Consider the following 26,496-nt stretch of genomic DNA (forward strand, 5'->3'; position numbering starts at 1 on the left):
ACATTTGAGGAGGGGGAGAAGAAACACCTGCTTCTGCGTGGGACATGGAGCCGCTGGTATGAACATGATCTGTCTGTTGTTAAGTTAACTTATCTTTGATTATTTATTCGCGAGGTAGGCGCAATGTAGAATACTGTATCTGCAGATTATCAAAACACGACGCGACACAGTTATAAACTATGAAGTGTGTAATGCATTTTCGGGATTGACTTTATAATGAGCATCTAATCTTGAAGCTTTGTGGTATGAATTGTTACGAGAAGAGCTTTGTTTCACTTTTTGTTTCGCTTGCTTTGTTTGAAAAACACGGAAAATTAGCAACAAAACAGAAACAAACATCGAATTTATTGTTACTTTACCTAAGAATCACCTTTCTGTACTGAAATTATACCGTTTTATCATTCAGGTGAATCTGTTGCTGGTTATTTTAGAATTCCTATTGTAATTTGGTAGGAAGTTAAAGTAATTTATTTACCTATTAAGGTTTATACATTTTTGTTTGCTTTTTCAATATTTTCCAAATTTTCCATGTTTTACAGGACAAGGAATTTTTCACAGTATTTATATAATATATATTTTTTATTTTGGGGAAAGTCTTATTTGATTTATTTTGGCTAGAATAAAAGCAGATTTAAATTTTTTTAAAAACATTTTTAGTTTAATATTATTAGCCCCCCTAAGCAATATTTCATTTTGATTGTCTCCAAAACAAACCATCATTATACAATGACTTGTCTAATTACCCTAACTTGCCTAGATAACATAATTAACCTGGTTAAACCTGATTAAATGTCACTTTAAGCTGAATACTAGTATCTTGAAAAGCATCTAGTAAATTATTTTTTACTGTCATCATGCCAAAGATAAAAGAAATAAAATTGGGAACAAATAGTGGGACTAAAAGTTTAGGAGGGCTAATAATTCTGACTTCATTGTATATAAATGTCATTTAGGTAATCTCTAAAATAGGTAATCTCTAAAATATTTTTGGTTAAATAAAGTTTACTTTAAAAAAAAAGTTCATTGCAACTAAATATATATATATATATATATATATATATATATATATATATATATATATATATATATATATATATATATATATATGCCACACACACATATATATATATATATATATATATATATATATATATATATATGTGTGTGTGTGTGTGTGTGTATATATATAATGTGGCTGTATGTAGATTACCTTTTAATTAAAACTGTAATATTGTCTACATCAGAATGCTGATGCACCTGATGGCTTCTTTGACATTCTGGAGGAGAGGAGGCGGAGCAGTGACATATGCCACGCTCTTCGAACCTTCAACCCTCAGCCATATCGTGGAGCCACGCCCATTTCAGTTGCCACTCTCAACAGGACGGTGCTGGAGTCACAGTATCTGAACTACGTCATACAGGAGGTCTGAGGCTGAAAAACGCTCTATGGACCGTTTTCACATTCCCAAGTTTCTCCGTAGCAGAAAGCGTCATAGTTGGTAAACTTAGAGCGCAATGAATGGGAAACGACATCAAATATAAATATATATATATTTTTTTTACAATCCTATTTGCTTAAATAATTTGAGAAAAACTCCACGATGGGGTTATTAAGACTTTCAGAAAAAAGAAAAAAATAGTGTGAGACTGATTACGGCAGCCAGAAGAGAGAATAATGTCAAATTTACTGTCCTGCCTCCGTATTCGCTGAATTACAAACACCATACATAAACGATGATGCAATGTCATTTGATGCAAAGATGATATATACACTACTTATACAAGTTTTAGGAACAACAAATAATAACTTGACTTCTGGTTGACCATTTGGTTTCAGAAGTGGCTTATATGAAAGGCAAAATCCTCTAGATTACGCTTATTTTAACACAATAAAATATGATCATGCCTTGATTTTTAATGATTTAATTAGGACAGTAAGGTCTGACTTTGCTTAAACAAAAGTCTTGTCACTGAACAGAAATAATGTCCAGTATAGAATATAAAGTCAAGCTGCAGTGGAAACAGAATGAATATTGTGTCTGACTCCATCATGAGCTTGGAGGACTGCATCCACACATCTCTGACTCAAATCACTGATTAATAAAGTCATCTGGAATGGCAAAGAAAGCGTTCTTGCAGGACTCCCAGAGTTCATCAGGATTCTTTGGATTCATCTTCAATGCCTCCTCCTTCATTTTACGCCAGACATGCTCAATAATGTTCATGTCTGGTGACTGGGCTGGCCAATCCTGGAGCACCTTGACCTTTTTTGCTTTCGGGATCCTTGATGTGGAGGCTGAAGTACGAGAAGGAGCACTATCCTGCTGAAGAATTTGCCCTCTCCTGTGGTTTGTAATGTAATGGGCAGCACAAATGTCTCAGGCTGTTGATGTTGCCGTCCACTCTGCTGATCTCTCGCACGCCCCCATACTGTATATAACCCCAAACCACTAAACTTGACTGATTTCTGTGAGAATCTTGGGTCCATGCGGGTTCCAGTAGGTCTTCTGCAGTAGTTGTGATGATTTGGATGCAGTTCAGCAGATGATTCATCTGAAAAATCGACCTTCTGACACTTTTCTAAATAATCAACTAGAAGTCAAGTTATTATTTGTTGCTTTTACAGTTGAGATCGATGATAAGACTTTTATCAGGTAGTGTAGATAAAAAAAAAACTTCATACGTTTTTAAAAAAATCTAAATATTAAAAACTTTAGGGATTTACGATGGTAAACGCATCATAACTTGTGAAAAGGGTCCATATGGTTCATTTATTTAATGCTTTTCCAGAGGAAGATGTTATAAGAGTTATCACTCACTCATACACAGATCATGGTTGAGTGTGATGAACCGCGTGAGGCTCTTCTAGAGGAAGCGTCTGCATTATTAGACGAGATGAGTCAAAACCTTCAGCTGGGTTTCATCCGCCTGCTGGGCTTCGCGCTGAGCAAAGTTTTCAAGAGACTGTTCAGCGCTATACATGTGAACGAGGATGGACTCGCATGGGTAAGTTAGTGCTTTCATTTATTCTCATTCAAAGTCTGTGTGTGAAATCAAATCTTACGATGCTTATTTTGCATACTATGACTACATTTACATGGACATCATCAGTAGTCTAATTATTTGTCTTAATCTGAATAGTAATAAGATTAAATTGTTTGCGTGGAGCAATGCGGTGGCGCAGTGGGTGGCACATTTGCCTCACAGCAAGAAGGTCATTGGTTTGAGCCTCGGCTGGGTCAGTTGGCATTTCTGTGTGGAGTTTGGTGGAGTTTGCATGTTCTCCCTGTGTTCGCGTGTGTTCCGGGTGCGCCGGATTACCCCACAGTCCAAACGCATGCGATATAGGTGAATTGGGTAAACTAAATTGTCCGTAGTGTATGAGTGTGAATGAGTGTGTATGGATGTTTCCCAGAGATGAGTTGCAGCTGGAAGGGCATCCGCTGTGTACAACATATGCTGGATAAGTTGGCAGTTTATTCCGCTGTGGCGACCCCGGATTAATAAAGGGACTAAGTTGAGAAGAAAATGAATGAATGAATGAATATTCGGCTCACACACTGTGTGTTTAGCACACTATACAGTAGTGAAGTATGCAATTTCAGAAGCAACCTTAGTAAGAACAAAAAATACAATAGAAGTCAATGGTTACAGGTTTCTTACATTCTTCAGAATATCTTACTTTGGGTTCAACAAAGGAATGAAAGTCAGGTATCGCTTTATTTTGATGGTCCCTTTAAGGCACACTCACACTATGTACAATTGCCTCGAACCAGGCCAAAGCACGCTTGTTCCCCCTCCCGTCTCCCCCGACGGCCCACATTTACTTCACAATCAGGCTTTGGCTTTTTGACTCACACACAAGCGTACTGCATCAAAGCCCAAGTGAGCCCGATTCAGCGCACTCACACTTCTCAAATGATCCGGGAAATGGGCATGGGTACGGTACGCATAGCATAGTGTGAGTACGCCCATAATGTATTTCTAGACTTTTGGTCTCGTTTGCCCAGTTAGTGCAGTTTGTTTGGCATATATGAATAAAGTAATTGCGCTTGGATCCACGCTAAATCAATCGGTCTGAGATCGCCTGACTGAGGTGGTCTCGGCTCAATTGAAACGAACTCAGGAGCTGATCGATTATAGTGAGAAAGCGATATGATCCGAGCCCGGCTGTATCACAGTGTATCATGGATATGTCATAGGCATATACTGTATATGAAGAAAGAATTATGAGTAGGTCTGGAGGTCATTCTACCGGTAAATGTGCGTTTCATGTAAAAGCCTATAATGCATAAGCCAACTGTAATGTATGAGGAAGTCTTACCTCTGATTTACACTTGGTGACGATGTCTGTGGCAAGGTTAATATAGTTTTAGATTTTTCATTAGTTTTAGTTTCTATTTCATTTTGACTTTTTGATTTCAAATTCAGTTCATTTTAATTAGTTTTTAGAGGCAGATTTACTAGTTTTTATTAGTTTCTATATTTTGAAATGACTTAGTTTTAGTTTAGTTGATGATTCAGTTCGATTTGGTGAACTAGTTCAACCGGTTCACTTAGAAGATCCAATTAAAAAGATTTGTTCGCGATCGCGATACAGAAATAAAACCCAATATTGGGCACATAATATGTGTTAAACTAATAGTTTTAAGTGTCTGTATTTAATGCTCACCGTGCTGCTGTCATGTCACTTGTTGTTTTTGTCGCGGGAGCAACAGTGAGGATGACGGGAGGAGAACCGGCTCGATCTGGCCAATGGCAGCAGCAGGACTACAGACTCAGCGGTGCGGTGCAAAAGGGTCAAACACTTGCAGCGCGAATTATATTTACTTCTAAACGGCTTACAGTAAGATTATGTATTAAATACATTTACAAATACGAAAACGAAGGAGGTTTTTGCTTTAATTTTAGTTAGTTTCAGTTAGTTTTGTATGTACACAATACAGTTTAAGTTCAATTTTTTTTTAAACTCTTGTTTTATTTTATTTTTTTCAGTTAACGACAATTATTTAACAATTTAGTTTGCACTTTTTCGTTCGTTTTCCTTAACTATAATAACCTTGGTCTGTGGGTGTCACCATTCAAAATGAAAATGCAGCTTTTCGCTTATTTCTTTATTGCTCATCATCATAAATTAAAATAAAGACGCATGACAGCTGAGCGGGACTCTGCAAAATAAACCCTGAAACGCTGACCAATGTGAGGAGAGTTTACTTGCACTTGTCTTGTTTTAGCTCTTTTTGTCCATTCAGAAACTTTGCCGTTTGAAAGCAAACTACACCAAGAACAAAGAGCAACATTGTAACAATTTTAATCCCTGTTTTGAAACAAAAGAATCGATCCACAGGTGTGAAAGCAGCCTAAGTTACATTGCATCTACATGCCAACTAATTCTCATTAGATTATAAGTAGACTGTTAGGTTGGGGTTAGTGTAAGTTGACATGTACTTGCAAAGTTTCTTCTATTCAGTTAAAAGTCTGTTAAAGGAGCATATCAGCAGATATTAAGCAGACAGCCTACTAATACTCAAATGAGAAGTAATTGGCATGTAGTTGCAATGCAACTTTTAGTCAACAAAATGTGCAATAGGGACCATCAAAATAAAGTGTTGCCGAAAGTCAAACCAGTTTGGAACAAGTGGAGTGTATAAGTAAATGATGCAAGGATTTTAATTTTTGCTTTAACTACCCCTATAAAACAAAATTGAAATTGTGTTCATTATTTAGCTCCAGCAGGCCATTCAGGAGTATCCCGTCATCCTGATGCCCAATCACAGGAGCTACGTGGACTTCCTGGTTCTGTCCTACATCATGTTCACCTATGACCTCTCCATCCCGGTCATTGCAGCTGGAATTCGCAAGTATCTAAAGTCATCAATCCCAGTCACGTCATGTGCTTTTTCATTTTGAAAGTGTATCAAATAATCACAATGAACAAAGGTTATTATACTGCATTTTTGTATTTTTATTTATTTCGCTTTTATTAAATGTCACTTTGAATGCTTTAATAAAATTTATTTAGTTCTCTTCTTATTTGATGGTTTTGTTTTAGGTTAGCTTATATTATTTAGTTTACTTTTTTGTGACCACATTTCTATCCTGTTTTTACATATTCAGTTTCAGTTTTAGATCCAGTAATTCTAGTTTAGCAGAATCAACAGAACACTTCCAGCGTAGGCCTAAGAAAACAATCATATTTGCACAGATTACATTAAAGGGCACCTATGATGGAAATCAACTTTTGGACACTGTTTGGACGGAACTGTGTGTAGGTATAGTGTGTCCACAGTCATATTTCAGTGATATAAACCCAACAACTCTCTTTTTTAAAAATTTCCTGACGTTAAAATAGGACTCAAATCCCAGTGATTTAAAGGCCCACTGAAACGTGACGGAGTGCAGTCTTCTCTGCTCACTGAATTGATTGACAGGCACCATGTTTCTATAATAACATATATACACATGTCCACAGAACATTTTTTGCAAATAAACTGGGATTCGATTGTCTGTTCCAACTTGCTGTGGTTTTTATAGGTTTAAAATGTTTTAAAAACAGAGCATGTATGTAGAAAAGACAGTAAAATCTAGGGTTGGGCATCTAAGCTATAATGCCGATCCGATACGCATCTCGATTCAAAGAATACGATCCGATATATTAGCGATACATTTGTGACATATTGCGATGCAACACGATACGATTCACAACCATATCACGATACGATGCGATATTTCAGCACTAACTAATTAGATCAAGTTTATGAGATGATGTGAAAGAGGATGCTGTGCCATTGAATGAGTTTGATTATTTATTAACCAAGCAAAACCAAGACTTTTTTTACAAACTGGCTCTTCTCTCAGAGCCAGAGTGTCAGTTTACAGTAGAGGGCCATTTTAGAACATATAGCACATATTATTTAAGTATTTTCAAGATAAACAGAATGTATAAGTGCAATATATATTAAAGTATGTATATATTTGCACTCTTTCAACATAAATAAATTTAGCATTGCACAACAAGAATTGTGATTTAACTTTTCAACTATGAAAACAAGTTTTACAAAGATATATTGTGCCACTGATTATTCAAAACTTAAGGTGGTGAACTAGCAGTGTTATGCTGCTTTGAAACATCACTGTCACTGTAAACAACAGGCTAATAAAAATATAACAAACCAGCAATCTTCTTGCTGTGAGGTGGTCAAACTACCCACTGTGCCACCGTGACACCCATTATTTTTATCATTATTATTATTAATATTATTATTATTATTATTAAATAAAAATTAACAGGAGGAGGTGTTTAAAACCTTCGTTCTCCGTGACACTAGGCTGAATATCTTTGCAGATGAACAATGCAATAGCATTCGTTATTGGCGTAGAGCGAGCAGAACTGTTGCGCATGGAAAAAAAACTTGCAATGCTTTTCTCACCACTTTTGGAGCTGGTTGAAGCAGTACGAAAGCCGGGGATGCAGAAACACTGGAAGATGCTTTCACAACAACACCGTGGCGCCGCTTCAAGTGAGATATCAGATTAGTCAAACTGCCCGCGTATTTTACAGATGCGCGGCACATTTTGCAAATTGCATCTGTCCTGTCATGTCGTCCATCCTTATATCCATAATGTTGCCATACTTTAGATTTAAAACTCAGTGGGGAATAAAATGTTTGTTTTGCTTCTCGCGCTTTCTGAGGGCGCTCCACTAGCTTCATCCGCACACCTGATACACTGAGTTGTAGTGTGTGCACATCCGCAAATCCGTTGCTAAGGCTTACTTTATGTAGGTCGATTAAATTATGCGACAAAAACAGGTTGACAACACTTGTTAATAAATAAAAAATACATTCTATATTAAAAATATAAGCTGTATCTCGGAAAAATCGATGCATCTCGCAAAAACCGATGCATCTCGATTTGCTTCCAAAATTTCATTCATCCTCTGCTGCTCAACCGATGCACTCGCATCGTGCACGCGCATGACCGTGTATCGATACATATCGGTTAATCTTCCCATCCCTAGTAAAATCGCTATGTAATTCTTAACTGCTATAATCACCACAGCCGCAAGGTGTAAGTAATAGCCATACCTGTCAAAAATGGGATGCGAAAAGAATGGATATGCCCATCATAATAAGGGATATCCCCCCATATCCCCCCAATTATTATTAATTATGTGTCTGTTTAACATGCACCCAAAACCCATGTGTACCAGCGTGTACAAAATCCGTTTGGGAAACAGCGTCAATTTATCAGTATTGAGGTTGTTATCTGACAGTCATGCACCGCTATATGACTGTTTGGAAGATTGCATACGAGGGCCGACAGCACCTGTAATGAAAGGGAATCCCGCTGTTTTTATATTAGTTTCAAAGTGTTTTCATGCCTTAATAAAATGAAAGCACAGAACAGACTCACATTTAAGAGCATTGTGCGGCCCCGGGTGGTTCGGTGGTATGGGTTTCATATAGGAAGGTTTGCCTCTTTAATGTTTACTGCCATTATTCTTAGAAAGACTGAACATACGAGAGAAATACGGGAAAATCTTTTTACGGGATGATAGCGGGATAGAATTGTAAAATACGGGTGAATCCCAGGGAGGGTTGACAGGTATGGTGTGTCTGTGCACTGCAAACGACATTTGTGTGTGATTCATCATTTCAGAAAGTTACACAGGTTACAGCTACACTGTAATCAGACACCAAAATGGGCAGATTCTGGAGGCTATAATAAATAATCTGATGGGTACTTTGAGCTGAAACTTTACAGACACATTTTGGAGACACCAACGGCTTATCTTACATCTTGTAAAAGGGTTAAAATAGATGCCCTTAAAATCTTAGCTTTAGTAATAAAACCACAGACTTTATGGATGACATCCCATCATTGTGTCATATCAAAACAGATATACAGTATATTTGCTTTGTGCACAAATAAACATGGATTGTAAACCTTAATTCAGGCTGTGGTTGTAAATCGTATCTTTACTCACCTCTTTCCAAATCTGTTCATCTTTATTTCTTCTACAGCTCTGATGGGGATGAAGCTGATTGGTGAGATCTTTCGGCGGTCGGGAGCTTTCTTCATACGCCGGGCCATCGGCTCTGATAAGCTGTACTGGGCAGTGCTGTCTGAATATGTCAGAACCATTGTGCGGGTAAGAATTTAGTGCATGATTTATTATTAGAAATTATTTTCCTATAAAATAACTATTCAAAGAATGCCGTTTGCAAAATATATACAGAGTTTAAGTCAAAATGATTGACTTAAAATTTGAAATTGTCACCCCCACCCCCCAAGCATTTCCCAATAGCTGTTTCACAGATACATTTTTTAACACACTTATAAACAGTGTCTTGATGACAGTACATAATATTTAACTAGTTATTTTACAATATGCTTATATCCAGCTTAAAGTGTAATTTAAAGGCGTAACTAGGTTAATTAAGCAAGTGGTTTGAAAACAGTGGTTTGTTCTGTAGCCAATCAAAAGAAATAATCTCTTAGGCCCCGTTTACACTAATACGTTTTAGTTGTGTCACACAGAGGCGTTTTTAGGGTGTGTGTGAAACAAGAAAAAAATAAATGATGGCTCAGTCGACGTAGCACTATGGTGCAAGGTGCGTTTATTTACAGTGCAAAAGTGTCCAATCCAAAAATCCCAAAAATAAAGTAGACAAAAAAATAAATAAATTTTATATATATATATATATATATATACAAAAATACACAAACAACAAAACAAACAAATAAAGACAATAAAGTAACCAAATAATTATATACAAAATATTTTCTATCCAGAATTATCAAACCAACCATTCGCCACTACTCACACCTTCTATCTCCTACGACTCCCACCCTGAACTGAGCACAAGTGACTCTATTTATAGTGAGTGACTCCGCCCAGTTTGGATTAAACTATATTGAAGGTAAGTATAAGGTAAGTATGGACATAAACAATCTTTCAGGTAAGCATTTCAAAAGCATAAGTTTTGCTACAGTTACGCCCTCCGTCCACACTGCCCCGAAGATTTCGAGCCCTGAAAACGAAGCGTTGTGGAAATGTTGAAGAGGATTTGGTTTTAAAACACTGCTGCTCTGTGTCAGTGTGGATGGGGGAAAATAGAGACATCTGAAAACAGAGGCCTGGCTGCAGACATTCACCTCTCTGATTTATTTATTTTTTTCTCAATAGTAAGTGCACAAAGTTCAGTCTTGCACCTTTTCCCTAAGTTTAGACTTCGCAAGTTTGATATGGAAAACAAACTCCCAAGGACACGTCGGGTACAATCAGTGTACTGTATAACAACATTTGCATCACCCTGGCTACTATCTAAACAATAAAATGAAAACATGATATAAGAAACTGCCCATTTTCATTTTGATATTAATTTAACAGACAGCAGAAATGTTGAGGCGTCGTGTAGCTACATATTTATTTGAGCTTCATCTTCACTGTATGCATATTTATAACAAAATGGAGTCTACAACATCACTGCCTCCTTTTATTTAATTTTTTGGAAAAATATGAAACACACCCGTTCTCCTTTGCTGAAAATCAGTTTAATAATCAATAATGGCCATTATAAAAGTATAACGCACAATAAGTTTATACAATATACAAAATAAAGGCACGTAATCAGTCAATATGCAGAATAGTGTCCGGGGTTACATAAAGTAATATATATATATATATATATATATATTTAACTTTTCTTTGCGCTCAGCCAAAACACGTTACCTGAGAACAAGTAATTGATTCAAAAGACCATTAGATAGAGATGAGATTAATTAAATTATTAAATTAAACACGTTTGACACAGTATATCCTATAATATTGTTGTATTTCTTATTTTAGTTTGGCTGGAATAAAAGCAGTTTTTATTTTTATTTTTTAATAATATGTAAGCGCAATATTATTAGCCCCCTCAAGGTCCTGTTTCATTTGAGATGCAATCCAGTGGATCCTTGATGAACTGTGAAACAGGACCTTAAGAGGCTAATAATATTAAGCTTACATATTATTAAAAAAAATTTAAAACGGCTTTTATTCCAGCCAAACTAAAGTAAGGAATTAAATAAATTATAGGAAATACTGTGTAAAATGTTCTTGCTCTGTTACATTACTTAGGAAATATTTGAATAAGAATAAAAATATAATATTTTGCTTTCAGCTTCTGCTCACCAAGGCTGAATTTATTTGTTTAAAAGTACTGTGAAGCAGCAGTATGGTGAAATATTATTTCTGTTTAATACTGCTGTTTTCTGTTGAGCATATTTTAAAAAGCCATTTAATCCTATGATGCAAAGGCGAGGCTGCAGACCTGGGTGGGGTTGCACTAGCTATTCGTAAAGTCCACACTAGAAGCTTAGTAAGTACTAGCTAGTTTGTAATTAAATGTGTTCTCACTTCGGTTGCATCGCATGTTCTTAGTGCAAACCGTAGTTAGTAGGTCGTAAGCTCTCTGTAAAGTCATGCGTAGTTGCATTAAACAACGTAATATCCAGTAAAAAGCATTTAAATCGTTAAACTGCTTTAAAATTCTCCAACTAATGCATCTATAACTGTCCTATGAAAATGAAATTATAATTTACATCTTTATAGTACATTAAATTACAGTCAGTCTCTAATAACAGACGACGCACACATCTGCATCGCGAGCTGTGAATAAACACAAAGTTATCAAAACATTAAACTTGAATTTTTTTTATATCCTACTCATTAAAGAGAAGAAATTCTTGTATTAATTGATGGATACAATAAACACAGAAAGATGTGCGATGTGTGTTTGTCTGAATAACACAGCTTAACCGGGTTAGTAGCTGTGCTGTGGTGTTAGTAACTGTGAGAGTAAGAATTTAGTGCAGGCTTTATTATTTTTAGTGCACGCTGTGATCGGACACTATACCAAAGTTGCTGACCGGGGGTGTTACAGACTGTACCAATAAGCTGAGGACTGGGTCGGGGTGAAATTACGGAAGTTTTCCTGGAGAAATGACAAAACGGGAGGATGGCGGGAGATGGGTCTGAAATGCAGGAGATACCTGGGGAAAATGGGAGTGTTTTAATTCATCATGTCTTAATCACATACTATATGGCCCTAACCCACCCCTACTTCTAAACCCAGTCGTCACAGGAAACATGGAAAACTTTGAAAGTCAAAACATATTGTTCAGTATTAATTTCCAGCTCCAGTGTTAACTTCGCATTTTATTCAAATGTATTATTTGGCTGTATATTTGTCTCCCCCTACTGGACACACCAGGAACAACACAAGTGTAAACCTGTCCTTTGAAACTGCCTGGAGAAGGGTATAAATGGAGGTGGGATTCAGCTCCGAATAGGCTGGTCAGCTCCAAGTGGGTGGGAGTTGTGCTCCAAGTGGGCTGTACAAACCTGCTGGAGTTTTCATTTCCTTTAATGTCTTGTACATGACACTACGTCCAACCTATTGAGTTTTATGAATGTCTACACCTACCCCAAACTTAAACCCTACCTCATAGTAACCTGTTGTGTTTTATTAATGTCTACATACACCAACCCTTAAACCAATCCTACGTGTGATGATGTAATCCCTCCAACTTGAAGGTCTCCAGGCTGCATTGATACCTACTTGGCCTAAGCCTTACATCTGTCTGGCTCCAGGTCTGCAGCCTCCTCATATAGGAATGTTCAGCATCATCTCTCCAGTCTGTCACATGATCCTTCAATAATCATTCTAATGAACTGATTTACTTCTCAAGAAGTATTTATTGTTATTATCAATGTTATAATTGGTTTTGCTGTGTAATATATTATCTTTGTTCAATGTAATGCATCTGATAGAGATAAAGTCTGAAGTCAAAGTGGATTATGTCCTTATGCAAAATATTTTTATTTTTTTTACTAAAAACCTCAAAAAAAAAACATAAAATTGAAGCTCTTAATGTTATATTCCTTAAAACATAGCAAATAAAAAAATACAAATACAGCGCTGATACTCACCGTTTGGTGTTTTTATGCAGACGGGTTATGCTCCGTTAGAGTTTTACGTTGAAGGATTACGAAGTAGAACGCTGAAATCTCTCACACCAAAACTAGGTAAGATTTTTTTTTAAATTATGTACGGAAATGCTTAGTTCTGCATGCGCTCTGTCCTCAGATGGTGTCTGTATCCTAACAGGAATGATGCACATGGTGTTGGAGCCGTTTTTTAAAGGAGAGGTGTTTGACATCAGCCTGGTTCCCATCAGCATCAGCTATGAGCGTGTGCTGGAGGAGTCCCTTCTGGCTCATGAGCTGCTCGGGGTGCCCAAACCCAGAGAGACCACAGGGGTACAGGCTGATAAAACCAAGTGTTTGAGCGTGTGAAGCAGTAAACCTTGTGCTGAGCTCTTGCTGTGGATCTGCAGGGTTTGCTGAAGGCCAGGACGGTGCTGAATGACGATTACGGCTGCATGCATGTGTGTTTCGGCCAGCCGCTGTCTGTGAGAGATCTGCTGAAAGGAAAGATAAACCTCAGACAGTACAATCTAGTACCCAGGTAACACACATACATACACACACATGTTTGTTTTTGTGAAAAGTGGGTACATTACATAGGTTTCCATTCATTTTATACTGTCCAAACCATATATTATATTTCCCTCACCCCACCCCACCCCTAAACCCAACCATCACAGGAGACTGTGTGCAGCTTTACTCTCTGATTAAACTTTCTGTAGGATTTATAAGCTTTTTAAGAAACGAGGACGTCACCAATGTCCTCATATTTCACCTCTTTTTTGTAATACCTGTGTCATACACATGTCATTATGCAGATTTGTGTCTTGATATGTCACAAAAACACGTGTACACACACACACACAGAATTGTTTTTATACTTTTTTAAAAAAAAATATTTCCCAAATGATGTTTAACAAAGCAAAAAAATTTTCACAGTATTTCCTGTAATATTTTTTTCTTATTTTCTTATTAAATAAAGTCTTATTTGGTTTATTTCGGCTAGAATAAAAGCAGCTTTTCACGTGATGAATGAACGACTCAAACCCGATGGAAGACTCTAAAAAGGAACTAATCCCTGAAAGGACTCATCTTTCCGAGTCACATAAAAGATTTGATCAAAATGAACAAATCATTCAACAGGGTTTCCGCGGGGTCTTAAAAAGTCTGAATTTTAAAAATTGAAATTTAAGGCCTAAAAAAAGCTTTAAAATCGCTGTTCGATGTCTTAAATATTTTGCACAGGTCTTATTTTTCCGATGTCCATGTAACACTACACCTTATGCTCATTTTAGATGTTTTCGTGGGGTTGTAGTTCTTTATTTCACTGGTCCAATTGTAATGTATGGTATTACAACTACAAACAAGACCGGCATGCACTAGCCTGAGTGCGCGCGTGACATCTTTGCTGTGTTTGCGGAGGTTCGCTTTGATTTCGGCTGGCGGAGCTCATGATATGTTTTGAGACTCAAGTGAACAGTTCGTGCCGCGTTTGATTTGAGTTAAATATGAAACACTTTGAAGAGTTTTTGTCTGAAACAGGTGCGACTGTACAGACATATTAACGATTCGTCCATGCGTGATCATAGGGAGTACCAGATGACTAATAAATCTTGGCTAGAAATTGCAACAGCAGTAGGAAAGGAAGAAGGTTTTTGCAAAGGTTTGGAAAAACCTGAGGGAAATGTTTGTTAAAACTTTCAATTCAATTCAATTCAGCTTTATTTGTATAGCGCTTTTACAATGTAGATTGTGTCAAAGCAGCTTCACATAAATGGTCATAGTAACTGGAACAGTGTGGTTCAGGTTTTAGTGTTTTATGTTCAGTTCAGTTCAGTTTAGCTCAGTTCAGTGTGATTTAATCATTACTGAGAGTTCAAACACTGAAGAGCAAATTCATCGATGCGTAGCTCTACCAATCCTGAACCATGCGAGGCAGTGGTGACAGCGGAGAGGGAAAAAAACTTCACCTGATGGGAGTGAAGAAAAAAAACCTTGAGGGAACCAGACTCAGTTGGGCACGACCATTTTAATTTCTCCGCTGGCCAAAAGTCTTGTGCAGAGCAACAACAAACAAACAAAAAAAAACCACCATGGCAAAAGTGGAGTCCCAGGTGACATCTAACCTGTCTTTAGTACTGTTCAATTTGAATACAATTATTTTACCACTAATTTTGTGATTTAGCATTTTGTCTCTATGTGTATGCGTGTTTTTGATATTGTGATATAGGTCATAAATTTAATACTTAATGGTCTTAAAAGGGTCTTAAAAAGTCTTAAATTTGACATTATGATATCTGCAAAAACCCTGATTCAAGAACAACCCATCACTAGCTCGTATTACAGCAGACTCTTTCTGATTGTGTCTCACTAACAGAGATCTTCCCATGAAGCCCAATAAGGAGACGCAGGACCTTGTGTCCGGTCTTGCCCACATGATCATCCGTTTGCAGGAGAGAAACGCGATGCTGAGCATCTGGAACCTGATGGCTGTGATCCTCCTCCAGAACCTCCAGGGCATTGATTTGGATCTGCTGACCCAGAAAACCCTGTGGCTGAGGAGAATCTCCCTGCGGTTTGGAGCCCGTGTCAGATGGCCCAGTAAGAGCGCATGCAGATATGCCTTTCCATAAATAAGCCCTGTATCAGATTACATAATGCTACATATAATATGACTAGTTTAGTGCAGGATATACAGTTGAAGTCAGAATTATTAGCCCCCCTGTGTATTTTTTCTCTAATTTCTGTTTAAGATTTTTTCCTACATGCTTCTAAACATAATAGTTTGTTTGTTGTCTAAGCCTTGAAATTGTTTATTCATTCATTTATACTTCTTCAGCTTAGTCCCTTATTTATCAGGGGTCGCCACAGCGGAATGAACCGCCAACTATTCTGGCATATGTTTTACACAGCGGATGCCCTTCCAGCTGCAACCCAGTAAGGGAAACACCCATACACTCTCATTCACTACGACCAATTTAGGCCCCGTTTACACTAATACATTTTAGTTTTAAAACGGCGTTGAATGATCTGCCTCCACATTAGTGTTTCTGAACAACTCGGCGTCTACATTACACTGCTGAAAACGCACATCACGTGACCACACACACACACTGGCATGACCTGCAGTGTGCTTTGAGCACATCTACCCATATGAGAGCTGTGCACGTCAGACTGTTCATCAAGGATCTATCGCTGGATCTAATCTCACTATATTTATTAAACGTGAATTTATTTATCTCGTCTATAACTAACAACATATTCCCGACTTTGGTCTTTTGAATCTATTACTTGCTCTCAGGTAACCTGTTTTGTCTGAGCGCAAAGATAAGTTAATAATTAATTAACGTAACCGCGGACACTGATTCTGCACTTTGACTGATTGCTCGCCTTTATTTCCCATATTGCATAAACTTAATGTACGTTATGTCACGGTCGGTGAGGGGAAAAAAAAAGAGCGAAGACCCAATTGCAGAAAAATGTAGGATTATTTATTATAAAATACAAATAAAAATAAAAGGCAAAAAAAACTACCCCGAAGGGGAAAACATGAATAAAAAGGCAGAAACAAACTTGACAGGACTGGCAGGACAAGACAGGGCTGGACACAACAGGACAGGGAACTATCGTCGACGAACTGGCACAGGACTAAAAACATAAGGGGATTATAAAGCAAAAGTAAATTGACACACAGGTGAACATGACAAACTAATAATGAGTTAACAAGGAGGGTGGGACTAGACAATAGACGGGAGAGCGCATGACACAGAGAGACAACACAAGCCATGCGCTCACATAAAACAGGACAAGAACATGCAGCCAATGAGAGAACTCATTAACCGCATGTTCATGACAAGACAAGCACAACACTGAAGCACACGACAAAAGCATGTGACCACAATGTAAACACCGAGCCACGTGCTTTGACAACAGACGCAAAACATGAGCACACGATGAATGAAAACACTCACCGTGCGCTCACACACGCAGCGTGCATGCTTCATCCCAGCGCCGACCAAAACCGAAATCAACTAGACTGAGACAATGGGAATGAAACACCACGCTGCTGACAGACGAAAACACAAACACGAGTACAAGAGCGCGCGCGTCTGAGGGACACAGAGCGCGCGCGGCCGCATCAAGCGGGAGCGCGCACAAGCGGTATCGTCTGTGTACACCCACGATGGCGCGCGCGCACAGAGACAGAAACAGGACCAGACATGGGTAGTGTCCGAGCTCTGCCACCAAAACAAGAATTTACAAGACCAGAGTGGCAGAACCCTGACACGTTATACTTTTATAATGGCAATTATTGATTATTAAAACTGATATTCAGCAAGAGAGAGGGTATGTTTTTTTAATATTTTCAATGATAATGAAAGGAGGCAGTGATGTTATAGGCTGCGATTTGTTATAAATATGCATACAGTGAAGACATTCATTCATTCATTCATTCATTTTCTTGTCGGCTTAGTGGCTTTATTAATCCGGGGTTGCCACAGCTGAATGAACCGCCAACTTATCCAGCAAGTTTTTATGCAGCGGATGCCCTTCCAGCCGCAACCCATCTCTGGGAAACATCCACACACACACATTCTCACACACACTCATACACTATGGACCAGGGTTTTTCAAAGTCTAAGACAGTGGGCCTCCCTTTTGACACAACTTATCTATTAGCGCCCCCTCCACACACACACACACACACACACACACACACACACACACACACACACACACACATATATATATATATATATATATATATATATATATATATATATATATATATATATATATATATACAGTATATATAAAGACACAGACAGATGTCAAACTGTTAACTCACTTTTATCATTATTTGCATGAAAGTGCAATTATTTACAGAGTAATAACAAGTATTTTAATATTACGTTTTTAAAACTAGGATGATTGTTCAATATGAATAGAACAGATCCAGGAACTGTCCATCCCAGTCAAAACAGTCGAAGTTTAGCAGGTCTCATGCTGTCATTAGCCAAAATATCTTGACAAACCACACATAAAGGTCGTGGTTCATCAGCTGGTCCTGTCCACGTAAATCCTAAACTCAAATAGTGATCATCATATCGTCGTCTTTTGGGTTTAAGCCCTGAACTTGAAGGCTTTAAATCGGGGGTCTCAGAAACTGATCCATTGTATTAGCAGGCATATACCTGTATTGGCGGACTTGCCAAACAGAAGCGAATTCACAGCTATGGCCTTTTGGGTAAAAAAGGTTTTCTTATTTTTTAAGTATTATTTTTTTTAGCTTTGTTTAATTAAAACGTTTAAATATAATAAAAATACATATAATAATTAAACTTAATAATTATGTTTTTATTATATAATATATTTTTCCCGCGCCTCCCCTGACATGCTCTGGCGCCCCCCAGGGGAGGCGCGCCTCACACTTTGAAAACCCCTGTTACGGACAATTTAGCCTACCCAATTAACCTGTACCGCATGTCTTTGGACTGTGGGGCAAACCAGAGGACCCGGAGGAAACCCACGCGAAAGCAGGGAGAACATGCAAACTCCACACAGAAACGCCAACTGAGCCGAGGTTCGAACCAGCGACCCAGCGACCTACTTGCTGTGAGGCGACAGCACTACCTACTGCGCCACTGCCTCGCCCCAGTGAAGACAACGCTTAAATAAATATGCAGCTACACGACGCCTCAACATTTCTGCTGTCTGTTAAGTTAATTTCAAAATGAAAATAGGCAGTTCCTTATATCATGTCTTGGTTTTACTGTTGAGAAAGTGAAACAGCGTAGCCAGGGTGATGCGAATGAGGTTATAAAGTACACTGTCTCCTTTGAAGATTTACCCGACATATCCTCAAGAGTTTGAAGTCTCGAAGTCTGAACTTGCAAGGAGAGGATGCAAGACAGAACTGTGTGTAGGCTACTTAATATTGAGAAAAACCCCCAATCAGAATGTCTGTAGCCCCGTCTCCGTTTTCCCCCATCCACACTTACATGGAGCAGCAGCGTTTTAGAATGAAAACAACCTCTTCAGTGTTCCCAAAACGCTCCGTTTTTGGGGCTCGAAAACTCCGGCGTAGTGTGGACAGATGGCGGAACCATAGAAAAACGTATGTGTTTTAAAACGAAAACGTGTTAATGTAAACGGGACCCAAGTTTATTTAATTAACTTATTAGCTCATGTCTTTTGACCCACGCGAACACGGGGAGAACATGCAAACTCCACACAGAAATGCCGACTGACCCAACCCAGACTAAAACCAGCGACCTTCTTGCTGTTGGGTGACAGTGTTAACCACCGTACCACCCCAGTGCATTACTTAATAATTAATAATTGTCTATAAGTGCATTACTGCAGACACAGTTAATTCCTGGCTTTACAAACTGAAGGATGAGTCCAATTATTTTCCACCACAAACTCTAGATCAGATGCAGTCCACAGAGAAAACACTAACACAATAGTTTGAGCTGAGTACTTCTGCACAGATAGAATATTTATGAGCTCTTTTCAAGGCTCTTTAAATCTGATTGCCATCCACTTGTGAAGTTTTGTTTAATTCTAGGAATGAATCCAAACATGTGAAAGGGATCAGGGGGACTGAACACAACAAAACCCCTCATTCAGGGCTGTTCCCATGACAACCACACAGACCGACTGTTGAATATGGGCCAAACAGTGGACTTTCTTAAACCTGTGTCCTGAATTTAAAAGGTTCAAGACAACCTCGAGTACTTTTTTTTGAGATGTTAACAGATTTGTGTGTTGAGCATTAGTTAAGACAACTTTAGCACCTGTGTGCATTAATTGTGGGGAAAACTGGATAATTTTGTGCTTTTCCCTACTGAAAAAAACAGCTTAAACCAGCCTAGGCTGGTTGTCTGGTTTTTAGCTGGTCGACCAGCCTGGTTTTAGAGGGGTTTTGGCCATTTCCAGGCTAGTTTCCAGCCTTTTCCAGCCTGGTCAGGCTGGAAGATGACCAGCTAAAACCAGATTGACCAACCTAGCCAGGCTGGAAGCCCAGCCAAAACTAGCTGCGTCGAGCTTAAACCAGGCTGGTCAAGCTGGTTTTAGCTGGTTATTTTCCAGCCTGACCAGCTAAGACCACGCTGGAAATGGCTGGAAACCAGCCTGGAAATGGCCAAAACCTGTCTAAAACCAGGCTGGTCGACCAGCTAAAACCAGCCAACCAGCCTTCAGCAAGGTTGTCAGTTAATTTCAGCTTACAGGTTTAAAATAATTTTTGGAGCAGGATCAATATGGTGACGTATCGCTAATCTGCTAGCGGAGTGATGAGGCATCGGTTTCTCATTATTATTCATAGCAAAGTTTTCTTATCGTATGAGAAGAGCCTGCTTCTTAATTATTCACGAGAGCACGTGCTTTCTGAAGGCAAGGCAGACCAGCCATGCTGTGAGACTGTGAGAATGACTGGGTGAGACCGCGTTCGCATGCGGCACGCAGTATTTAGCCATTTATGAAGGGTTGCTTGTGTTTGTTTCCATGATCCATGGGGTTTGTTGCATGTTTTTCCCCACGATGCTGTCAGGGCCGATACAGCAAAGCTATTTGTGTGCAGCAAGCATTTTTGTCGAGAGACCTGTACGAAGTTGGAGACTTTGAGTTCGTTCCCATTTAGACACATCACCTATATCTGTGCTACAGTGTTCGCCTATGTTTAAAGTCTCCAGATTACCAGCAGGGCTAATGGTTGGAATAGACCGGGCAAGAGACCTGCTGCACTGCTATCCTTATAATGATATAAGTTGTGGATGTGTATATGAAAACTGTTACTGTTTATTTCTTAGCATTTTAACTTTGTAAACTATTAAATCATGCGTCCCCTCATGGTGTGTCTCATTTTGTGAACAGACTGACAACAGTTGTTCACTGTCCTCTTTCGCCACGCCCACTCCTCTCTCTTTCTTAGCAGCGCTCCACGCCCATAATGAAGCATTTTTTGAAAAAATTCTGAGGTAGACTTGAACCAAAAGAGGGGGGTTTCATGACCCTTTAATGAATAAATAAAGCTATAATTTACAGTATTTTTATTTGAAATTTTGAACAAATGTTATCAGAAATTTTAAAAATAAAACAAATTATTATTAGTTTAATTATTATTAATTAATTATTTTTTTGTTATTAGGCCCCCATATATTTTTTCACAATTTCTGTTTAACTGAAATATTTTTTCAACCCATTTCTAAGCATAATAGTTTTAATAACTCATTAACTAAGAACTGATTTATTTAATCTTTACGATGATTGACCATACATAATATTTGACTGGAAATTTTTAAGATACTAGTATTCAGCTTAAAGTGACATTTAAAGGCTTAACCACACTCTAAAATATTTTATCTTAAATTTACAGTAAATTACTGGCTAATAATTGCATTACTTTCACTGTAAGGTACTGTATGTCAATTCACAGTAAATTACTGTGAGGTACTTCATAAAAACAATAATTCTGTAAAGATTTCTAAATATCAAAAAACTGCCTGTACAAGGCAAGTTTATTTATATAGCACATTTCATACACAATGGCATATCAAAGTGCTTTACATAAACAAGAATAAAAGAAACAAGTAAAATAAAAATAAAAACAAATAATAAAAATGCGTCAAAACAAAACATAAAAACAGGTAAAATGTGATATAAAAGAATGAAGAAGAAGAGAAAAACATGATCAATCTGTCGTGCAATCTGTCGGATGCAGCACAGTGCTCATTCAGTAAAGGCACAGCTAAACAGATGTGTTTTTTACTAGCATAAAAGTTATTGTGTATTGATGTATATGTTGAATAAAGTATTAATGGTGTTTCAATTCTTATAACTAAGGTGCAAAAGATATAGCCATGTTTACAGTAATTTGCTGTAATCATGATGCCAGCCTTACTTATTTCACAATATAATTCTGAATACGTAAAATTTAACAGTTAAATCCTGTAAAGTGTCAGTAATGTAATTTACTGTCTAAAATTAAAGCAATGTTGTGAAATTTTGGGAATTTATTACAGTGTAGGTGAATTAGGCAAGTTAGGGTAATTAGGCAAGTCATTGTATAACGATGGTTTGTTCTATAGACAATTATAATAATAATATTGCTTAACGGGACTAATAATATTGCCTTAAAATGTTTTTTAAAAAATTAAAAACGGTTTTAATTCTTGCTAAAATAAAACAAATAGGACTTTCTCCAGAAGAAAAAATATTATAAGAAATACTGTGAAAAACTCATTAGTCTTAAACATTATTTGGGAAATATCCGAAAAAGAAACAAAAATTTACAGGAGGGAGAATCATTTTGACTTCAACTGTATATACATACACATGCAAACATACATGAATATAATAAGTCGACATATAAAAACTTACCATCCTCTGCTTTGCTTTTTAAGAGCACTTGTCGGATTCTGAAGTGATGTCATCAAGCTTGACCCTGCACTACTCAGTAGTGCGCTGTGAGAGGGGGCGTGTCTTCTTAGTGGAGGAGGTGGGTCCAGGTCCTGTCACTCAAGAGGAGAGCGTGTTCAGACGTGCTGCTGCTGTGCTCATGTGCGCCTCCTACAGGAATCAAGCAGTACATGTGTTCACACTGCCAGCCATGGTAGCAGTCGCTATGGCAAAAGCTGTAAGCAACAGGACAGGTGAGAATCATGAGAGCATGACAGGAAGTCAACTACAGTGATTTTTCTTAAAATGTGCAGTATGTAAGTTTGACACCCAGTGGTTGAACTAGGTGTTGCATTCATGGACCAAAACAAATGCAAACACAGGTTGCCAGATTCAGGATCAACAGGAGCGAGTCTGACGATCAACCCTAAAGGCTTATATAAATTGTGTTCTAAATTAAAGCAATGGCATATTAAAAGGAGTTTTTGTCCAAACCAACACCTCAAACAAATATATTAGAAATGGCTTTTATTTCTCACAGGTGAACAAAAAGAAAATGGTCACCTCAGGTACACTTTATTCTGTGTTAAATGCTAATAATGTGAGTTTAAATGCCATTTTACATGATGTTTATTGTCATACTACTGAAAGCAGCAGCAGATAGTTCACCTCAGATCTTGAAATTAAACCATTTGAAATTGAACTTCAGAACTGTGACCCAGTGTAAACCTTCACACACACCAGTGATCCAGCATCCACATTTAATAATGTTAAAGTTTAAAATGTATTTATTAGATTACAAACTTTACCATTTCGTGAGTGCACGTATATTCTGTGCTTCTGAATGGCTGTATTTAAATGTTTCTGTCGTATTTCTTCTGGTGCAAAACAGCCAAATTGATTATCACTGCAAATCTCGTCACGTAGCATGTTGTTAAGACACGGGGTTACAATGTAACCTGCTCACCAGTGTTGGGGATGTACTTTGGAAGTGTAATAGATTACAGATTACAAATTACCCTAGTAGTTTACCTTTTCAATTACTTCATAAAAGTAAGGTAACTGATTACATCTGATCTAATGCTTTCAGCGGCAGAGAGGATTAACATAACTGGTAAACATGGTGCGCCGCAATCAAAACGTAAAACCAATTAAAAGCTTCAGAAAAGCACCGATTTAATGGCCTAAGCAGAAGGCATCGTGCATATCAAAAACAGGCAAAGCAACAGATTATTCAACATTTTTATGTGTAACCCCATTTGTAATCTTTAACATTTTCGTAAGTAACTAATTTAGTTACACATTTTTTCTCAGTAACTGTAAAAAATACTGTTACTTTTATTTTTTAATTAAATTACACAACTCTGTTACATGTAACTAGTTACTTCCCAACACTGCTACTCACCTAATGTTTATGTCCGTAAGATTTATATTATTTGCTAATTAGTAACCACCTCATGTGGAACTCTGAATCTGCGTCTCATTTCGCAGTCTGCTCCTGTCCACCAGAGGTCACATTTTGGTTACTGACATGCTTTGAGAGCCTTACTGAATGATTGAATTAAATTTGCGGTTTTCCACCTAGGCAACCAGGGGTGCTGTAATATAATTGGCTAAAATGGCAGTGGGCTGGTTATAGAGACCAAAACAAGGAACGTTTCGGCACGTAACTCACATTTTCAAAGCAGAATATCTGACTTCAGCATTTTTTTTTTTCAGATTGATTGACATTCTGCCTTTCTATGTGTCATCAGAGGGGGGAAAGCCCCGCCCATTAGTGATGATCTCATTAGCATTAACAGCCCTGAGTGAGAAGCATCCATCAGCCATCAGAGTTTTCACCTGTTAAAGATAATATCTGCAACTAGTGTTTTGGAAAAAATATTCTGGTCTGCAAAATATTTTAAGTCTCTAAGTCAAACTTTTCAAAAAATGACAAAGTCTGAGATCTCCGAAGTCTTTAGGCGAAGCAGTTTATTGTTGCAGCATCAGTAACAACAAAGACAGGTAGTTCGAGTGTCTGCCGAACATAGGTTTGCACACAGTTTAAATGTATTTCTGTGTCTTAATACTCCACCCAAACTTACACATAACACACCTCCATCAGCTTGTCCGCTAATGGGATCTTAAATCTCTCAGGTGACCGCCACCAATAAAGTCTCAGGGTCTTTCAGGAGTCTTACCCATGTCCAATTAAGGTCTTTCCTTCCTGTTTCTAAAGCGATGACTCAGCCAAAAAACAATATATCTTGTCCACTTTCCACTGAGCTGTCAACTGTAAGTTTAGCTGAAGTTCATGGGTACTCATATTTTTTTAGAAGTCATTACAAATGAGTGTGGGCGTACATGCAGGTGTGCCTTATCATGAGTTACAAAACAGAATGCAAGTGTCCTTATGGCCTTGCTTCCATAAATCTACCCTCATTGTGACATTAATGCTGCTCTTCTAATTTACCTTCTCATCTCTGACTGCATTTACACAAAATTAATTTTTTATTTACCAAATCACACATACCTGATAATAATGCCACAGGTATGGGTAATAATACAATAGATAATAATAATAAAATCACTCAAATACGCATATAAATGAGAGTAATACATTCACCAGAAATTCATCAAGACACAATAAATTCCCCAACACTAGGTGGGATCATAAATGTGGAGTTTTAAGATTTAAAAATAAACGCTGCCTTCTTCTGAGACACTTCACATTTTTAGTTTTCCACAGTGATAACATTACAGTCCTGTTTTGAATCTGCCACTATACTGACACGTAAGCGTTTGTAGCTCCGCCCTCTTTTGAAACAGAGCACAATCTCATTTGAATTTAAAGCAACATTCACCAAAATGTCAGAGTTTTGATCAAAGCATGAAAGGGTCAGTTTCAAGGAGTTTTAAAACAATGTTTGTGTGGTATTTTAAGCTGAAACGTCACATACACACTCTAGGAACATCAGACTTATGTTACGTTTTTGTGCTAAGAGGGGCACAATAGGTCCCCTTTGCATGATACTTTTAGCAAGACTGTGCCTTTAAACATTAAAATGTAGATTTCTTTATTTGGCAGATGATGTCTTCCATCATTTTAAGTTTCTCCTGGAGCTTTTTTCTAATGAGTTTGTCTTCATTCCTGGTCAAGCTGTTCAGGTGAGTCAGACTACATACAGTACGCAAAGCTGCTGAACACAAGACATCAGTCTGTAACAATGTGTGTTTCTGTCTCAGGACTTTGAGGAGGGCTGTGGTTTGCTACAGCAGTGTGGTGTGATCGATCGTTCTGATGCAGAGATCCGAGTGAGAGACGGCAGTCAGGAAACTATCGTCTTCCTCAGAGCCATTCTGCAGCCTTTCATTGAGGGTTACCAGGTGATTGTAGGCTCATACACAAAATTCATAATTTCAGTTTGCTACAATATCGACGTGATTGTGCCTCAGCGATCCTACAGGTGGGCCACGAGATAGCTTAAAATTAACTCTCAATATAATACTATAATTTTTGGATTTCATTATTATTATGCTGTATTAAAATGAACGAAGTAATGCACTTTCTCCAGTTCTGTGATGGATTACTTCAAACTAGGCACAAAAACAGCCTCATGATCGCGTCTGCAACTAGTAGGCAACATCTAAGTCGGTTCATTCACAAACTATGCGTGAAGTGAAAGTCTCTCTTTGTGTATTATTGTGTGAACTATTTAATATATCTGCATAGTTGTTCAAATTATAGTCCCGTGAGTGATTTATAACAGATGCACGCCCATACAGGAGAATCTAGTGAAGGTAAATGATGTTTCTGTCATAGAATGTAAAATAAAGTTGCATATGAGTTTCAGACGCCATTTGGCAGAGCTGTTCACTGTTCCTGTCAGCGATCTCCCAATAATATTCAGCTGCAAACTCAACAGCCATCAGATAGACGCATTTCAACAGATTTAGGGTGTTTTACTGTATTTCACATTTGTTTGTATATTTTTGAAGTAGATATTTAATAGTAGATAATCAGTCAGTTCAGCTTAAAGCAGAAGCTGCTCTTTTGCAATCTCCCTGTTGAGCTGCGGATCTCTTTGAATTTGTGTAAAAAATAAAAAATAATCAAAAAATTAACTATATAT

General features: G+C 37.8%; 1 protein-coding gene across 3 annotated transcripts in view; it reads left to right on the forward strand.

Annotated features, from left to right (window-relative positions):
* gnpat2 (glyceronephosphate O-acyltransferase 2) overlaps positions 1-26,496 on the forward strand; it is a 29,749-nt gene continuing 3,253 nt past the window's right edge. Inside the window, exons 1-12 of one of the 3 annotated variants that reach the window (XM_087298810.1) lie at positions 1-56; positions 1,245-1,424; positions 2,830-3,006; positions 5,728-6,577; positions 8,021-9,154; positions 13,003-13,078; positions 13,161-13,312; positions 13,390-13,520; positions 15,357-15,580; positions 22,387-22,635; positions 25,452-25,531; positions 25,610-25,750. In XM_087298810.1, the coding sequence (XP_087154936.1) occupies positions 9,032-9,154; positions 13,003-13,078; positions 13,161-13,312; positions 13,390-13,520; positions 15,357-15,580; positions 22,387-22,635; positions 25,452-25,531; positions 25,610-25,750 (1,176 nt within the window). In that variant the 5' untranslated portion in view covers positions 1-56; positions 1,245-1,424; positions 2,830-3,006; positions 5,728-6,577; positions 8,021-9,031. The remainder of the gene's footprint in view (positions 57-1,244; positions 1,425-2,829; positions 3,007-5,727; positions 6,578-8,020; positions 9,155-13,002; positions 13,079-13,160; positions 13,313-13,389; positions 13,521-15,356; positions 15,581-22,386; positions 22,636-25,451; positions 25,532-25,609; positions 25,751-26,496) is intronic. The other 2 variants (XM_087298809.1, XM_087298808.1) reach the window with 2 other exon arrangements.

This window comes from Danio rerio, chromosome 20 (assembly GCF_052040795.2).
Source record: "Danio rerio strain M-AB ecotype USA chromosome 20, GRCz13ab, whole genome shotgun sequence".
NCBI classification, from domain to species: domain Eukaryota; kingdom Metazoa; phylum Chordata; class Actinopteri; order Cypriniformes; family Danionidae; genus Danio; species Danio rerio.